The sequence below is a fragment of the Gymnodraco acuticeps genome, unplaced genomic scaffold, assembly GCF_902827175.1.
Source record: "Gymnodraco acuticeps unplaced genomic scaffold, fGymAcu1.1, whole genome shotgun sequence".
Taxonomy (NCBI): Eukaryota; Metazoa; Chordata; class Actinopteri; order Perciformes; family Bathydraconidae; genus Gymnodraco; species Gymnodraco acuticeps.
This window is the reverse complement of record NW_022989978.1, coordinates 207,224-226,119: the sequence shown is the minus strand read 5'-3', so window position 1 is coordinate 226,119 and position 18,896 is coordinate 207,224. Positions and strand designations below refer to the sequence as shown.

Sequence of the window (18,896 nt, the reverse complement as noted above, 5' to 3'; positions counted from 1 at the left end):
TATATTTCTATTAGATGTGACTCTTTAGCGTTTCTGTTATTATTAACTGCTGCTTTAGTTGTTCTGACTGCTAAAATCCTGTTATTCCTCATTTTAAAGCCGATATTCCGTGGGGTCGGGGGGCTCGGGTCCTTGTCACCTTTTCCATACCTGATGAGTTTGCATCCCTGATAATACTTAGTAAGGAAGCCATAATATGTTTTGACTCATGGCTGAAGTTAAGTTTCTCCAGCTCTCCCCAGGTTGGCAAAAAAGTGCATCTCAAAATGCATCAGATTGATGCTTTAAAATATGGAATATTCAACATTTTCTTCCGGGGGAGCATGCCCCCGGACCCCCCTAGAGGGATAATATCCTTCTCACCTTTTTCACCCCTGACCCATTTTCATGCCTGTTGTTTATCAGATGTATCAATTATATCGAAAACATGACCCCCGTAAACAAATGGACATAAACAACAACGAGACGTAAAAACAAAGCTGTCTCTACCGTCTGACGCTACTGTATGTTTGATACTAATATTTCTGGAGGAATTATACCGTTTTTTGAAGAACAGAAATATTGTTGTCTGGCATCACTTTAACATTTTACGGGGGAGCGTACTAAACGAACCAGCTGTAAACAATTTTAAATAACCTTTAACAAGATATACAAAAGTATAAGTTTCAGTGTGGATAGGTTCATAGCTAAATTAGTTCACACTTTTTAACTGATGTGCCATAGACTTGACAGATATTTGGTTTGTGAAACACTACGTGAGCCTACAAGTTTACATACAGTAAATCAGTTTATATTTGAACTCAAACACAACTTCAACCTTTAATACAGCAATGAATCAGCCCTTTGGACTGAGACACTCCCTGAGTCACACGAGATGAGACAGAGTTCAGCAGAGGAGGTCTGACAGAGCCCACCTGACTCACTGCAGAGAGACAGACGGACTGAAAAACAGACGATCACATTCACCTTCAGACCAAACTAACAACTTCCTCTGAGTTCAGCTACAGGAGAGAAAAGTGGAAACTACAACACTGCTGCTTCAACCTGCGGACCCTCCACCCCCTGAAGGTGAGTCTCCAAACATCACTACAATGCCCGTTAAAACCTGCTAAAAGATTTGAGATCGACTGCTTCCCACGCCAGTAAATTGATTAGTAACGACTTGACGTGCAAATGAAAGCAGATGGTCTCTGTGAGAGTAATGATGATAAGTACTGTGATTTCTGCCGACCAAAAACGAAAGACATGTATTCTTATTTGTACATTTATGAACATTGATCTGATATGTGAATTTATTGAAACCTCATGCACTTTACTGTGACCTTTCCAGTTGGATGCAAACTGCATTTTGTTGTACTTGTGCAATGACAATACAGTTTGATCTAATCTAATCTAATGTAGCTGAAGAGGTGCCAGTTCACCTTGTAGGCACTGCCGATGTGTCCTTGAGCAAGGCTCCAAACCCAACTAGCCCTGACACCTCTCCATTAGTGCATAGGTCCTGTTTGTGCATGTTTGTATTTCTGCCAATAATTAAAGTAAATAATAGTTAATAACTAAACACAATGTGTGGCACGTATAATGTCAATAGCATAACGATAGCTAATTCTCTTGTACATGAATGGCTTTAATAGACTCACTTGAAGAAATTACTAGCTCAATTGACCAAAAGAAACATGCCATTGGAATATTCATTGACCTAAAAAAAGCATTTGACACAATTAATCATGACATATTAATAAAGAAACTGGAACGTTATGGAATCAGGGGTGTAGTTTTGGAATAGGTAAGGAGTTATTTAACCAACAGGCAACAGTTTGTGAAGCTGGGAGAGTGTTGTTCTTCATATTTGGACATTACATGCGGTGTCCCCCAGGGGTCAGTATTGGGGCCGAAACTATTTATTATGTATATTAATGAAATATGCAATGTATCGACAGTACTCAAGTTTGTTTTGTTTGCTGATGACACTAATATATTTTGTTCTGGGGACAATGTACAGCTACTATTGGAAGAGATCATAGCTGAAATATGCAAACTAAAGTTATGGCTAAACAGTAATAAGTTATCATTGAACTTGAATAAAACAACATTAATCATATTTGGAAATAGCAATACACTAGCATCCATTAAGATAGATGGGATTTTCATTGAGAGTTAAAAAACATAAATTCCTTGGAATCACAATTGATGAGAAACTGAGCTGGAAACCACACATAAAACATATTCATTCCAAAGTCTCAAGAAGTATTGCAATATTAAACAAGGCAAAACAGATTCTTGATCAAAAATCCCTCTACGTGTTGTGACCTACAGTGCAGTGCATACGCTTTTCTGCTTGCTCTTGCCTCTGCTTACTTTTTATGCTGATTTTCCTATTCTTATTCTCTGAAAACTTCGAGCAGCGGCTCCTGGACATTAACTTATCACTGGGACAGTTCATCTTCGTAAATAGACGGAGGGTTTCAGCCATATTTCAACATTTTTACGACGACGTCAGTCTTACAGTAGTGTGGCCTAGCAACAGCTAAAGCCTGGTAGGCTACTGCATGCTATTTAGCTTCAGCTAGATGGTAGCAAAATGCCTCCGTTCTCTACAGATGACATCCACAAACTTATACAGAAGATGGCTGTGTTGAAAATCATTTCCATGGAATTTGGGAGGACGGATAACAGGCAGAGCCCAGCGCTCTAAAATCTGTGATGCGACCGGCTGGCCTGCATTGTTATCACCCAGGAAGAGCGCCTCCTCAACCCCTATTCATACTAGGAAACAGCAGTGGACAGCTGCTAAAGGGAGAATTACAAACAATCCTCCTAAACCACAAAGTGTGCCAATCCAGAACAGATACGCTCCGCTGACCGAGAACCGGAGATCTGATGACCTGGATAACCCGTCCTCTTCACAGAGCAGGGTAAGGACCAATAGCTACTCTAAAAGTAAAAGGCTAGAGGGAAAGCTAACGACTGGGCCTGAAACTCTGATTGTGGGTGACTCTGCTGTAAGAGATGTAAAAGGTCTGTGTAATAAGAACAACACCAAAGTACTCTGTTTTCCCAAGGATGTGGTCTCTGACTTGGCTGAGAAGATCCTGCATATTGGGGCTGAACATCCGACTGTGAAGAATGTGGTACTGCACATTGGAACAAATTATGTTGTGAAACAAGTCAGAAATGCTAAGAAGACTTTAAATGTTTGTTGGAAACTGCCAGCTCTCTAAATGCAGAGGTGTTCATCAGTGGCCCTCTACCGCCAGTCAGAAGAGGAGTGGAGAGATTCAGCAGATTGTTTGCACTGAACACCTGGCTTTCAACGGCCTGTACTGACCATTCTGTCCATTTTATTGACAATTTTAACTTTTTCTGGGATCGCAGACATCTTTTCAAGGCAAATGGAGTTTGCCTGAACAAGTCAGGAGTGAAATTGTTTGTCTCTAACATATTCAACTGCCTACGTCATCAATCTGTTCCCTCTGCCAAGGACAAGCGGCAAGAGGAATCAAAACAGGAGAAAGACACAACACATCGCTCAGAAAATCCTGAAGAATTATCACTGCACCCGCCTGAGGAATGTTCTGATTATGGGAGATCTATGAGACACATGGAGGAGTCTCGACTGCCCGTCACCCCCCCCCCTGTCAACGCCTTTGAGGATACTCCGTTCACCCTTTCACCCTCGCCCACCCTCCTGGAGATCGCTGAACACACAAAGGAGATACAGAGGGTTGGCACCGATTCCTTTCTGGAGTTCAAAGACCAAACTAAGGCGATACGCAAGATTGGCAGCATGTCCTTTACCCCCGCTCCTCAACGACGCCCACCAAAATCACCGCAGAGACGTGCACCATATCCCCCGTCTTCATCACCGCGCCTACATCAACCACCTCCCCCCCCTGGCAGCATGTCCTCTACCCCCGCACCATCTCCCCCGTCTCCATCACCGTGCCTACGTCAACCACCTCCCCTCCCTTCAAGAAAGCATCTGCAGTCTCCGAAGCCTGATAAGGATGTGTGTGTACAAAACACAACAAACTCTTACTGATATGTGCTGGGTCCAGGCTCAAGGGCGTATGGCACTCTCAACTCTTTCCAGGACATGTCGGGGCCCTGCCTGCCAGTAGCTTTGCCGATATCTGTGTTGATAGGTAATAGATTAAGAGCGGTGAATCATCTTAGATACAGGAAGCGCTCAAACGTTTGTGTGAGTTTATCTAATTTAGCAGTGATTCCATGTCAGCCACAGCTTGTTACAAAAAACATGACTGATAGTGTGTTTAACAAACTTAAACTAGCTTTATTAAATGTCAGGTCTTTGGCAGGAAAACATTTTTAATCAATGATTTTATCACTGAGCACAATCTCGATTTTATGTTTTTAACAGAAACTTGGATTTAACAAAATCACAGTGCAGCTGTTCTTATCGAATCAACCCCTCCCAACTTTAGTTTTATGAGTCAGGAAAGAATGCATAAGAAAGGGGGTGGAGTTGTTATTCTGTTCAATGATTCCCTTCAATGCAGGAAGACATCTTATGGAAACTTTGATTCTTTTGAATATGTGGCCCTTCAGCTGAAATGCTCCTCTCGAGCTCTGTTCCTTAATATCTATAGACCACCCAAATACTGTGCAAGCTTTTTTGATGATTTTACTGAACTGCTGTCTATAGTGTGTATTGACTTTGACCGTCTAGTCATTGTTGGTGATTTAAACATCCATGTTGACAACCCCCAGGACAGAGGGGCTAAATAACTGTTTTGTGTTCTTGATAGCTATAGACTGACTCAGCATGTGACGGAGCCCACGCACAATAAGGGGCACACTCTGGACTTAATTATCTCAAAGGGTCTGAATATCTCTAAGGTTGTGGTGACTGATGTTGCACTCTCTGACCATTCCTGTGTTTTCTTTGAGAGCTCTATTTATGTTCACAAAAATTCAAAAAGAGGTAACCACAAAGCGATATTTAACTGAAAATACTAGGGAAATGTTTACTCAGAATGTTTCTTCCACACTTGCCCCTGCTAACATCTCAGTAAATGAGCTAGTAGATCATTTTAATTAAAAAATTCAAAATGTTATAGATGCCATTGCTCCAACTAAGGTAAAGGAAGTGTCTGGCAAGAAAATATCTCCATGGAGAAAGGCCATGACCGTGAAAACAGAAAAAAGAGAATGTCGAAAAGCTGAACGCAGGTGGCGAAAAACAAATCTCCAGGTTCACTTTGAAATCTATAAAGAGAGACTTGGCCTTTATAATTTGGAATTGAAAAACGCACGACAATCGTTCTTCTCTGACATCATTACCAAAAACAAAAACAACGCACGTGCCTTGTTTGCTACCGTCAACAGACTAACTAACCCCCCAGTGTCAGTAGCCTCTGAATTTCTATCCACCAGGGCGTGCAATGAATTTGCCTTTTTCACTGACAAAATTCAGAAAATCAGACAAGCAGTCAGTGCCTCTGCATCAGGAACAGCAAATGTGTTGTCTCTGTGTCCACTTAACATCAATTCAAACACCATGACACAATTCCATCAGATTAATGATAAAAACCTAGAGGACATTATTCAACTTCTGAAATCCTCCTCCTGCTGCCTTGATATTATTCCAACAGGATTTTTCAAAGACGTTTTGCCTTGCATGGCCTCAGATCTACTTCATATAGTAAACAAGTCTCTTCACTCAGGTATTTTCCCACAGGCCCTGAAAACTGCAGTCATTAAACCGCTCTTAAAAAATAATAATCTAGATGCTTCAGTAATGAACAATTACAGGCCCATATCAAACCTCCCATTTCTAGGTAAAATCATTGAAAAAGTTGTGTTTCAACAGTTGAGTAATTTCTTGCATTTAAATAACTGTTTCGATGTGTTCCAGTCAGGCTTTCGTCCAAACCACAGCACTGAGACTCCTCTTGTAAAGGTCTTTAATGACATCCACTTAAACACAGACAGTGGCAGAACTTCAGTGTTAGTATTATTAGATCTCAGTGCTGCGTTTGACACTGTTGACCACAGCATATTACTAGACCGACTGGAGAACTGGGTGGGACTTTCGTAAACAGTTCTAAATTGGTTTGAATCCTACTTAAAGGACAGAAACAACTTTGTTTCTATAGGTAAATACACATCTGAGTTGACAAATATGACATGTGGGGTTCCTCAAGGCTCCATCTTGGGGCCTCTTCTCTTTAACATCTACATGCTACCACTGGCTCAGATAATGAAGAACAACTAAATAAGTTACCATAGCTATGCAGATGATACACAAATGTACGTAACAATTTCACCAGGAGACTATGCTCCAATTCAAACACTGAGTAAGTGCATTGAACAAATCAATGACTGGATGTGTCAGAACTTTCTCCAATTAAACAAAGATAAAACTGAGGTAATGGTTTTTGGAGCCAAGGCAGAACGTATAAAAGTTAGCGCTGAGCTTCAGTCTGCAATGTTCAAAACAACAGATAAAGCCAGAAATCTAGGTGTAGTCATGGACTCTGACCTGAGTTTCAACAGTCACATTAAAACTGTTACTAAATCAGCCTACTATCACCTAAAGAATATATCTAGGATTAAAAGACTAATGTCACAGCAGGATTTGGAAAAACTTGTCCATGCTTTTATCTTCAGTAGACTCGACTACTGCAATGGTGTCTTCACAGGTCTCACTAAAAAATCTATTAGGAAGCTGCAGCTGATTCAGAACGCCGCTGCTCGAGTCCTCACTAACACTGAGAAAGTGGATCACATCACTCCTGTTCTGAAGTCTTTACACTGGCTTCCTGTGTGTCAAAGAATAGATTTCAAAATACTGCTGCTGGTTTATAAAGCACTGAATGGTTTAGGCCCAAAATACATTTCTGACCTCCTGCTAAATGATGAACCATCCAGATCTAGAAACCTGCAGGTCCGCTGCAACTCTGACTACTTTTAAATCCAGGCTGAAGACTTTTCTTTTTGTCGCTGCTTTTAATTGAACTATTCATATCTTAGACTGCACTGTAACTTTTATCCATGTACTTTTTCTTTTAATGTTTAATTGAACTATTCATATCTTAGATTGCACTGTAACTTTTATCCATGTACTTTTTCTTTTAATGTTTATTTGATTATCTTTTCTTTTTAATGACTGATTTTAGATGCCATTTTCTTAATGTCTTTCATTTTTTGTAAAGCACTTTGAATTGCCTTGTGTTGAAAAGTACTATATAAATAAACTTGCCTTGCCTTACATTCTTTACTGTTCATTGGTGTTACCTTATTTAAGTTACTGTGCAGAGGTTTGGGGCAGTAATTATAAAACTACAACACAATCCCTATTTATTCTACAAAAAAGAGCAATAAGACTTATTAAAAATGTCGGCTATAGGGATCATACAAACCCATTATTCTTAGAGCTAAAATGATTAAAACTGTCAGATCTTGTTGAATTCCAAATTGCACAAATCATGTTTGAGGCAAAAAACGTTCAATTACCTGGAATATTCAGATATTGTTCAATGAAAGACAAGGGAATTATTATTTACGTGGTTCATTTATATTCACTAATGCACAACAAAGAGAAGTGTTTGTGTTTGTGTTAGTGGGGTGAAGATCTGGAACAATGTGAGTGAGGAGCTAAAGGGATGTCCATCAAACTATTCAAAAAGAGGTATACAGACACAATTCTCACAAAGTACAGGGAGGACATCGCTAAACCATAACTGTTTATATTCCTGTTTTGTATTCTATTTATGAATTTGTGTTTGTATGAATTTGTGTATACATATGTATATATATAAATATATATATATAAATATATAGAGACCATTCTCCTAACTTGCCTGTATATATTATATGAATGATTATATAAATTATTCAAGGTTAATGTATACATTGATATTGTATGTTAACATATATTAAGGGAAAAATAAGGGAGAAGGGGTCGGATTAAATAAGTGTAAACTTCTTCCGACCCCTTTTCGGACGTGTAATTAACTAAAGCTTTGTTGTTTATTGATATCAGACAATGATACTACAGATTATTCAATTATTAATTAAATATTTAGTTTTGTCATTGCATTCATTTGTATAGTACTGTATCATGTCTGTATCATCTTTTGTTTCATTTGTATTTTCTTTGGTTTTACACGCTCGAAAAAAATAACTAATGGTTGTCTTTACGTGACTGATTATGTTTTAGTATGAATAACATAATTATGACATCTGCCATTGTGATGAAGTCCAGGATAATTTGTTGATGGAGTGTTGACAGGTTCTTAGAGATAAATGGGTTCAATGTTTTAAACTGATCTGCCATATACTTGACAGATATTTGAGTTTGGTTTGTGAAACCTTCACACTATGGGAGCCTACTTCACCTCTTTAACAACATCTTAGTTAATAATTTAACTCACCCACTATAACCTTTATTCCAGCAATAAATCAGCCCTTTGGACTGAGACACTCCCTGAGTTACATGAGAGGAGACAGCGTTCAGCAGAGGAGGTCTGACAGAGCCCCCCTGACTCACTGCAGAGAGACAGACGGACTGAAAAACAGACGATCAGATTCACCTTCAGACCAAACCAACAACTTCCTCTGAGTTCAGCTACAGGAGAGAAAAGTGGAAACTACAACACTGCTGCTTCAACCTGCGGACCCTCCACCTCCTGAAGGTAAGTCTGACTCCAAACACCGCTCAAAGTGAATTTCAGTTAAGTTAGTAGAGGAGGGGGAGGGGATCCATGACTGACTGTACTGACTGTACTTCCTGTCTGCTGTGTTTCAGCTTCACTCAGAGACAACATGGCTTCCAGGTTAGAGGAAGATCTCTGCTGTCCAGTCTGTCAGGAAGTCTTTAGAGATCCTGTTCTTCTGTCCTGTAGCCACAGCTTCTGTAAAGCCTGTCTGAAGAACTGGTGGACGGGGAAAGAAGTAAAGGATTGTCCAGTTTGTCGGAGAAAATCCTCAAAAGGAGAACCTCCCTGTAACCTGGTGTTGAAGAACCTGAGTGAGACCTTCTTACTGGAGAGAGGTCAGAGACCTCCAGAGGCTCTCTGCAGTCTGCACTCTGAGAAACTCAGACTCTTCTGTCTGGACCATCAGCAGCCAGTGTGTCTCGTCTGCAGAGATTCAAAAGCACACACCAACCACAGATTCAGACCCATTGATGAAGCTGCTCAGGATCTCAGAGAGGAGCTCCAGAAAGCTCTGCAGCCTTTAAAGAATAAACTGAAGCTCTTTGAAGAAGTTAAAGTGGAGTTTGATCTAACAGCAGGACACATGAAGGTCCAGGCTCTACACACAGAGACGCAGATTAAGGAGCAGTTCAAGAAGCTTCACCAGTTTCTAGAAGAGGAAGAGGAGGCCAGGATGGCTGCACTGAGGGAGGAAGAGGAGCAGAAGAGGAGGATGATGGAGGAGAAGATGGAGGCTGTGAGCAGAGAGATAGCAGCTCTTTCACACACAGTCAGAGCCACAGAGGAGGAGCTGAGAGCTGAAGACGTCTCCTTCCTGCACAACTACAAGGCTGCAGTGGAGAGGCTGCAGCGCCCCCTGCTGGAGGATCCACAGCTGCCCTCAGGAGCTCTGATAGAGCAGGCCAAACACCTGGGCAACCTCAGCTTCAACATCTGGAGCAAGATGAAGGACATGGTGTCCTACTCTCCTCTCATCCTGGACCCAAACACTGCTGATCCATTACTCATCCTGTCTGAAGATCTGACCAGTGTGAGACTAGGAGAGGAGGAAGAAGAGGAACTTCCTGATAATCCAGAGAGGTTTGATAAATACGGCATTGTCCTGGGCTCTGAGGGCTTTAACTCAGGGACTCACAGCTGGGATCTCCAGGTTACAGACAGTACATTCTGGTCACTGGGTGTGTCAGCAGAGTCTGTCCAGAGGAAGGGACGCATAGAGTCTGGATTATGGAGAATAGGTCTCTATGAAGGTGAATACTCAGCAGAGTCTTCATCAGATCCACCCACTCTTCTCAGCCTGAAGAAGGAGCTCCAGAGGGTCAGAGTGAATCTGGACTGGAACAGAGGAAAGTTGTCATTCTCTGATCCTGACACTAACACACACATACACACCTTCACACACACTTTCACTGAGAGGATGTTTCCATACATTTACAGTCTAGAGGAAGTGAAGATATTACCGCTGAAGGTGTGTGTGATAGTGGATCAGAGCAGGTAGAGATAAACAGGATCATTATACAGTGCATGACATTGCCCTGTGGGCCATCTAAGCTAATTTACAGATGGCCCTGAGCCCAATAGAGATTGCCCTGAAAAATGCGCGCGGACAAAATGACGCACGAAGGGTTTGGGGGGCTTCCCCCTAGACAATTTAGATTTTTTTCAGGTCTTAAATGCGGTGCATTCTCTAGACTGAATTATAAGATGAACCACCAATTTCAATTGTATTCTTAATTTCACTTGTTTGTTTGTTCTTGTTTGTGTTTGCTCGCTTGCATGCCCTGCATAGCTATAAGAAATACTTAAGTTGTTGGTCAAGACACTTTCCATCTGATGAAGGCAAATGCCTTCCAGATGTAAAAAAGTAGAACACATTACATTCAGTTATAACTGCCAAAACAAACATTATTTACACTAGTATGGCCCCTGTTAAAAATGTTTGTAATGTTATCTACTGTAAGTTGGTCGAACGAATGCCTCCTCATCCGGAAGCTGACCGAGCAGACCCGAGCAGCAGTCGAGAGGAGCCGAGCGCATCCGCGAAGCACACAAAATGGCGACGTCAGAGTTCCAGTTAGCCGGCAAATCTAAACCTCTCCGGTCAAAATCCATCCATCCATCTTCTCCCGCTTATCCGTGGTCGGGTCGCGGGGGTAGCAGTTCCAGCAGAGAGCCCCAAACTTTCTTTTCCCTGGCGACATCAACCAGCTCTGACTGGGGGATCCCAAGGCGCTCCCAGGCCAGCGAAGAGATATAATCCCTCCACCTGGTCCTAGGTCTACCCCTTGGTCTCTTCCCAGCTGGACGTGCCTGGAACACCTCCCTAGGGAGGCGCCCAGGTGGCATCCTAACTAGGTGCCCGAACCACCTCAACTGGCTCCTTTCGACGCGAAGGAGGAGCGGCTCAACTCCGAGTCCTTCCCTGATGACCGAACTTCTCACCTTATCCCTAAGGGAGACACCAGCCACCCTGCGGAGAAAACCCATCTCGGCCGCTTGTATCCGCGGTCAAAATGTCCGGTCAAAATAATTTCCCTTTAGCGCAATACCGCTTCAGTTGCGCCACTTATATGACAGACAAGAAAGTATGTGACAGACAAGAATAGTCAATTCTAATGTCTAACACTTAATGTGGAGAAAGAGATGTCCTCTATGGGTTGATTGTGCGTTGATCTGTTGGTAATGCCTCGGGGTTCCGGTGGGCATGTAAACAAATGCATGCGCTATACTTTGTGGCCTCACCCGGTTGCATAGCGACACTTATTGTTTAGGTGTCTTTTAATAAGCAGGTAGTCATATTATTAGCTAGAACTAGCTGGATCTGATCGATATGGACATAAACGCGAGTGAAGTCTAATCTGACGGGAGAGAGAGATCAGCTGCTGCTGATGAGTCGACACGCAGCTCTGCATAATCACATGCAGCGGTGAGCGGAACAAAACACACACTTCAGGTTAGAATATCACACGTAGCTATTTTAATTACCTCTCAAACTACCTGAACTAGTTATAGATATGTTTAGTTTTACTGTCGGGTCACTCATTACTGGATCCGCGAGCTGCATGATACTGGCATAATAGATTTCCCATTCGGGCAACCAGCAGGTGAGGCTTCATTGCCCGAGATAAATACTAGATGGCCCCGGGCCATCGGGCAGTCCTTAATGTCGAGCCCTGTTATAGCTGTGATGTTCGTCTCTTAAAGGGATCGTTCACTGACCTCTGAACCTGTCCTCCTGCTGTCTCTTTATTCGAAACATCTTTTTATTCTTGTTGTTATTGAGTTTGATAATCCGCTTTTTGGTCATACTGTCAACCTTTATTAAATTGAAACACGTGCATTTAGCTGACACTTTTATCCAAGTAACATCATGTACATCAAAAATGCTGAACTGCTTCCTGTCACATCCTGGCCCTGGCTGATCGCCTCACTCCCTCACCTGTGTATTTTTGCTCCCTGTTAATCACCTGCCTGGTCTCAATGAGCCTCAGCTGTCCATAATGATCATTCCTCACCTGTGTATTTAGTCTGTGCTGTTTCCTTGGTCAGTGCCAGTTCGTCTTGTCTGTATAGCAGAAAGTGCTCCATGTTTCTCTTCTGACGTAAGCTATTGTTCTAGCTGCTTAGCATTTGTACCAACCTAGTTGGTTGTTTTTTTGTTGCTTCAAGTCAGCACATTTTTTGATCATTGCCTGTTTTATTTTTACCTTTTGGATTAAACGCTTGACTAAAGACCTTATTGCCTGGTTGTGCTCTTGAGTCCTATTTTTTGCTCGTGCCCGTACTTGTGCTTGATACTTCCTTTAGAGGAAATAAGAGATATATTCTTTCAGATTCAGATCTTTATGTCAGGTTATAGTTTAACTTTCTCTGTTTTATTGAAACTATGTCGTTATAAATTGTTCATTTGTGATTTGTGGATGATGGGAAAATAAATAAATAATGTTTAATCCATCTGCAAGTTTGAGCAGCGAAATATTTATCAGATCCCAAAATAAATGCATTTTAATTTCCAGTCCAGACAATATGGTTTTTAAATCGTTGAAATCAGAGTTTTATTACCTGCAATTTTTACATTTTAAACTTGTATAATCATATAAAACATACAGAGTTACTGGGTTTAAATGAACTCCCGGACAGACCTCTTCGTCAGGGAATAAAATAAATGTTTTAAAGAGATTTCTAAGTATTTAAATACGGAGTAAATGTTAAACACAGTTTTCCCAGGAGAAGCCTAAACAGAGAGGACGACCCATTGTGGGGCTTGCAAACTTTTGAACTAACTTGATGGCGAATGATCTTTCGCCATGCCAACGGCATTTGATGACATCCCATAATACGCTTAGATGCGTTGATGGCTGCATCGTTACCAAACCTGTGAAGTTTTGGGCCGTTTGGAGCATTTTCACTGAAGTTATGAGAAAACCGTGTTTTATGGTGAGCATTGTGTTGCCATGGCAACGGCATTTAAAGAAATCTCAAAATTGTCCCGTATATGTCTTCACGGCTGGACTTTTAGCACACATGTGAAGTTTGAGCACTTTTTGAACATTTTCATAGGAGTTATAGCGACATCGTCTTTTATGGCGAGGGATACGTTTCCATGGAAACGGCATATGATGACACCCCATAATTGATGTAGAGCTGTTGAGGGCTGGACCGTTAACCATTATCTGAAGTCTGGTGCTGTTTTGACCCTTTTAATAGGCGTTACAACAACATCATGTTTAATGGCGAAGGATGCGTTCCCATAGAAACGGCATATGGTGAGATGTCAGATTTGACGTAGAGCTGTTGAGGCATGGAGAGGTGATATACAGGTGAAGATTGTGGGACGACCGGACCGTGTCCATTGGAGCTACAGCGACATTGTGTTTTATGGCGAGGGATGTGTTTCCATGGCAACAGCCTATGGTGAGATCTCAGATTTGGCGTAAAGCTGTTGAGGCATGGACCGGTGATATACAAGCGAAGTTTGGGGCACGATCGGACCGTGTCCATTGAAGTTACAGCGACATCGTGTTTTATGGTGAGGGATGCGTTTCCATGAAAACGGCATATGATGACACTCCATAATTGACGTAGAGCTGTTGAGGGCAGGACCATTATCTGAAGTCTGCTGCTCTGAGCATGTCAGTTGGAGTTATGACATCGTGTTCCATGACACAGGTGTTTATATTTGAGCTAACGACGTGTCCAGAGATCAAAGGTTTCCATGGTGATTAGTGAGAGGAGAGCATTTTCATTGTTCTGAATGAGAGATAAACCTCTTACATGTGAACGTTTTGTTGAAGAACCGTAACAGATATTGGTGACATTTCAAAGCGTGAAGCATGTCAAGGATCTTGAGCATCTGAAGTGTGCTTTTTGTGTACTTTCGGGTTAATGATGTGGCCTTTTTGGCAGATTAACTAAAGGTGTGCGCCGCGGCTGTGGTGGGGAAAGATGAGGCTGAATTTACAATGGGGTTTAATGAAGACAAGTTGAAAGTTTTTGTCACTTCATGCCCTCAAGAGAAATTTTGTTTAATTATTTTTGCTAAAAAGCTACGAGATGTTTTCCTACGTTTCTCATGAAGAATTATGTCTCAGGAATGTAGGGTTTGGGAATTATGGCAGGTTTAAAAGAAAATATGAAGGCAAAATTAAATCTGTCCACCACTCTAGCTGTGACATCACGCACTCTAAAATCTGAAGAAGGCCTCTTTACCAAGGTCTGAACAATGTTTAATATCTCTAAAAGTACGAATCAGATTTAAAAGTTGTGTTACACGAATAATCTCAGAAAGATGTATACCATTTTAAAGTTGGAATGAGATTTCTGAGTGAAAGTATGAAGGAGCAGTTAGCAGTTGAAGTTGCATGAAGATTGTTCAAGTCTGAATAGTTTCTCCATTGACTTCCATGTTAAAAAATTGATGAATTATGGGATGTATCTCTGGAATTATGAACGTTATGAATGATAAAAGTAATAGCCATTGATTCCCGACCGAGCTGAACGTTTTGATGTTTGAACGGAGTTTTTGCGATGTGGAATGTGGGAGAAAAAGAGGTGCAAAATAACCACGGCGGAATACAGAATTTCGTGCGTAGCATAACAGCTAGTTGGAATGCTGTATCAGCATTGAGGTTGTCTTCAGCACTTGGTGTGTGAATAACAACCAGGAGCTATTTTCCCACAACGTTTATTTTACCTAACCACTACACAAGCATCACCTCTCACACCACAGGACAGAGATGGCAGAAGTACACACATCCTTTACTCAAGTAGAAGTACAGATACTCGTGTTTAAAAGTACTCTGGTAAAAGTAGAAGTACTGACTAAACTTCTTTACTCAAGTAAAAGTAAAGAGGCTTTGAAATGTACTTCAGTAAAAAGTATCCATAGCTAGCAGCTGCTTTAAAGAGTACCTGACCTCCCTTTATATTAATAGAACAATAATGTCATTGTTAGCTAATGAATGTTTCCATGCTGAACAACGGCAACATGACAACGTTTCCATTGGTCCCTCTTCTTTAGAGAAGACCAGGAAATGATGGATACACGGATCGTGTTCAAATCAATAGGCACGCAATGACTCTAAAGAATAATGATCACGCATCAAACACACATTCAGACTAAAGGAACCAGCTGTTTGGGAAATGAGAGAAGTAGAAAGTACAGGTATTTGTGTTCAACATGTAAGAAGTAGAAAGTGCAGGTATTTGTGTTCAACATGTAAGAAGTAGAAAGTACAGGTATTTGTGTTCAACATGTAAGAAGTAGAAAGTGCAGGTATGTGTGTTCAAAATGTAAGAAGTAGAAGTAAAAAGTCGTCAGAAAAATAAGTAGTGGAGTAAAGTACTGATACCAGAAAAATGTACTTAAGTACAGTAACGAAGTATTTGTACTCCACTACTTCCCATCTCTGCCACAGGATATTGTTTATTGTATCTTATTACACGACTTAGTTGAATAATCGATTCTGATTGGTTGATTTGTACATTCCATAGATCTGTTATTTTTTGCTGACAGACCGTTGCTAAGGAGAACAAACCGTTGCTAAGGAGGATAAAGGGACAGTTTGCAATCATATTAATCAGCAGAAAAAAAAGTCTGGTCAGTTTAACGTCAACTGTGGACAACAAACAACATTTTTTCCTTCAGAAATCCCTATTGAATACTATTGGTTATTCACTTTTATATTTGTGGAGAGCAGGACACTTTAGATTCATGATGGAAGTGGAATAGACTATTTTTTCTCAGAGGAAGCAATAAGATCATTTGAAAATCTATACTGTTAGTCAAGTTATTGATTTATATCTATGTATCCGTGTGATAAGGATATTCTGCAGTGAGGTGGTCATTCATTAAAATATAACACCCCCTTGCTGCCCATTCGCCCTTAAAATGTGGAGCACACATTCATCTTACCTACTGAGATGAACCGTTTCCCCTTTTTAACATCGTGTAACTCCCTGTAAGCTCTTACTGACTCATTCATCTCAAGTAACCTTCCTTTGCAAAGGTCCCCATTTTTTCCCCAACCTAAAGACATTTGTTCTCTTCATTTTAGGGGCAAAATACACATTAGTGCCCTGTCCACATTGTCCCCTGAGCCCTTCTTGCCATTAAGCCTTGGGACGGAAAGTACTTTTTTCCAATGTTTGTGTTTTGCCAATGGTGCGGAAAAACACCTTCTCCATCTGCTATGGTGGCCATTTTATTTGCAGTTCCTCAAGCTCTTTACCTCCCCTGACTCGGTCCCTGAGGATGAACTCAAAATGGAGATTATTGTAGAAATGTCTCATAAGTCTCATTTAATTATATATAATGTAACATTATTTTCTAACAGTTTAAATTCACGTCTAGCTACTAAATGTTCTCAGACAGAAGGGTTGACCATTGTCAGGCAATTATCATATGGATCTTAGGTTTGTAATGACCATGTATGCAAGTTTCGCCCGTCTGGCCAACATTTCAATGGCCTGTAATGTAACTTCTAGCTGAGACCTCCCCCCTTTTGTCTTTTTCCTCTATAAAGTGCTTGTTTGTCTGTTGTAACACGGACAGATTCTTGTATCACATCAGTGTGCAGGTTATCTGTCCTTCCAGCTGGAAATAGATTGATTCTGTTAAATACTATAACTCTTTATTAAACAACACAACTTTGGTTTAAACTTGTATCTGTTAATTTCTTACCAGAAGGTGATTAAGTATGGAATTTCCACCAGAGAACTTTACACTTCTGTTCGCCCATCTCTCCATCCTTGTCATGTGAACCTGTCTCTATCTCAATTGGTAGGCAGTGCTATTTGCTCTGTTTCGTTCCAGTCCAAACCTAAAAATGACCACCCACCTCTCCACATGTGGGAACACTTTGAGTCCTCCCTCTGCTCACTGAATGGAAGAAAACCAGAGGGGAAACATGAACTCTTATGTAGTTCTTATGCATCCAGAGGCGACTGCCAGACGGATTAAATAAACAGGGCAGGGAAGGACTGAACTCTCAGTGTATGAGAAGTTTTTCATGCCGGCCCGTATTTAAGCAGCTCATGATCTGAGAAAAGGAATTCTTAAACTGTTAATATCACTAATTCTGGACATTTAGAAGCACTGTACATGTGGTGTATGAAGGAGCAACATAGTGTGTACTAAACTCCAGAAGTATTTGCTGTTTTGCAAATTCATTGATGAATCAACCATCTAGAATCAGAAATAAAAGCATGGATGCAAACAAACTATCTCCAACTGAATAGTGTCAAATCAGACATCATCATCGGCCCCCCATTCCGTACCAAAACCATCCAGAATTTCAACTTCACCCTTGACGGCAACACTCTACCCCCCCCCCTCACATCCGCAACCTCGGAGTCATCTTCGACAGTCAGCTCAAATTCAATCACCACATAAATCACATCACCAGGACCGCCTTTTTCCACCTCAAAAACATTGCCCGTTTCCGCCCATCGCTCTCCTCCTCTGCTGCTGAAACCACAACTCGACTAGCATCCTCTACTACGGCATACCATCCAACCTCCTCAATAAACAATAAACATATCCAGAACTCTGCTGCCCGCCTCCTCACCCACACCCCCTCCCGAGACCACATCACTCCCGTCCTCCAGAACCTCCACTGGCTCCCCGTCCATCAAATAATCGACTTCAAAGTCCTCCTGATTACTCACAAAGCCCTCGACAACCAGGCCCCACCCTACCTCACGACCCTGCTGCACCACCACACCCTCCCCCTGCCTCACAGACCTGTTGCACCACACACCCCTTCCCCCTACCTCACAGACCTGCTGCACCACCACACCCCTTCCCCCTGCCTCACAGACCTGCTGCACCACCACACCCCTTCCCCCCTTACCTCACGACCTGCTGCACCAACACCCCTTCCCCCTGCCTCACAGACCTGCTGCACCACCACACCCCTTCCCCCTGCCCACAGACCTGCTGCACCACCACACCCCTTCCCCCCTACCTCACAGATGCGACCCATGCACCAACACCCCTTCCCCCCTGCCTCACAGACCTGCTGCACCACCACACCCCTTCCCCCCTACCTCACAGACCTGCTGCCCACCACCACACCCTTCCCCTCTACCTCACAGACCTGCTGTGCACCACCACACCCTTTCCCCCCTCCTGCCCTCACAGACCTGCTGCACCACCACACCCCTTCCCCCCTAACCTCACAGACCTGCTGCACCACCACAACCCCTTCCCCCCTGCCTCACAGACCTGCCTGCACCACCACACCCTTCCCCCCTACCTCACAGACCTGCTGCACCACCACACCCCTTCCCCCCTGCCTCACAGACCTGCTGCACCACCACACCCCTTCCCCCCTACCTCACAGACCTGCTGCACCACCACACCCCTTCCCCTCTACCTCACAGACCTGCTGCACCACCACACCCCTTCCACCCACCCTCACAGACCTGCTGCACCACCACACCCCTTCCCCTCTACCTCACAGACCTGCTGCACCACCACACCCCTTCCACCCACCTCACAGACCTGCTGCACCACCACACCCCTTCCCCTCTACCTCACAGACCTGCTGCACCACCACACCCCTTCCCCTCTACCTCACAGACCTGCTGCACTACCACACCCCTTCCACCACCTCACAGACCTGCTGCACCACCACACCCCTTCCCCTCTACCTCACAGACCTGCTTGCACTACCACCACCCCTTCCACCCACCTCACAGACCTGCTGC

The 18,896-nt window shown here is 42.5% G+C and overlaps 2 protein-coding genes across 3 annotated transcripts in view; one reads left to right on the top strand and one right to left on the bottom strand.

The window, feature by feature from the left end:
- Nucleotides 1-18,896, bottom strand: part of LOC117543336 (fibulin-2-like) — a 51,862-nt gene that overhangs the window by 23,816 nt on the left and 9,150 nt on the right. The window lies entirely within an intron of this gene.
- LOC117543338 (nuclear factor 7, brain-like) lies at nt 918-10,195 on the top strand. 2 transcript variants are annotated; one of them, XM_034211533.1, is made up of 2 exons: nt 918-1,068; nt 8,774-10,195. In XM_034211533.1, the coding sequence occupies exon 2, from the start codon at nt 8,791-8,793 to the stop codon at nt 10,180-10,182; it is 1,392 nt and encodes a 463-aa protein (XP_034067424.1). In that variant the 5' UTR covers nt 918-1,068; nt 8,774-8,790; the 3' UTR covers nt 10,183-10,195. The 2 variants fall into 2 exon arrangements, with proteins under 2 accessions (XP_034067424.1, XP_034067423.1); XM_034211532.1 differs by lacking the exon at nt 918-1,068 and adding an exon at nt 8,494-8,660.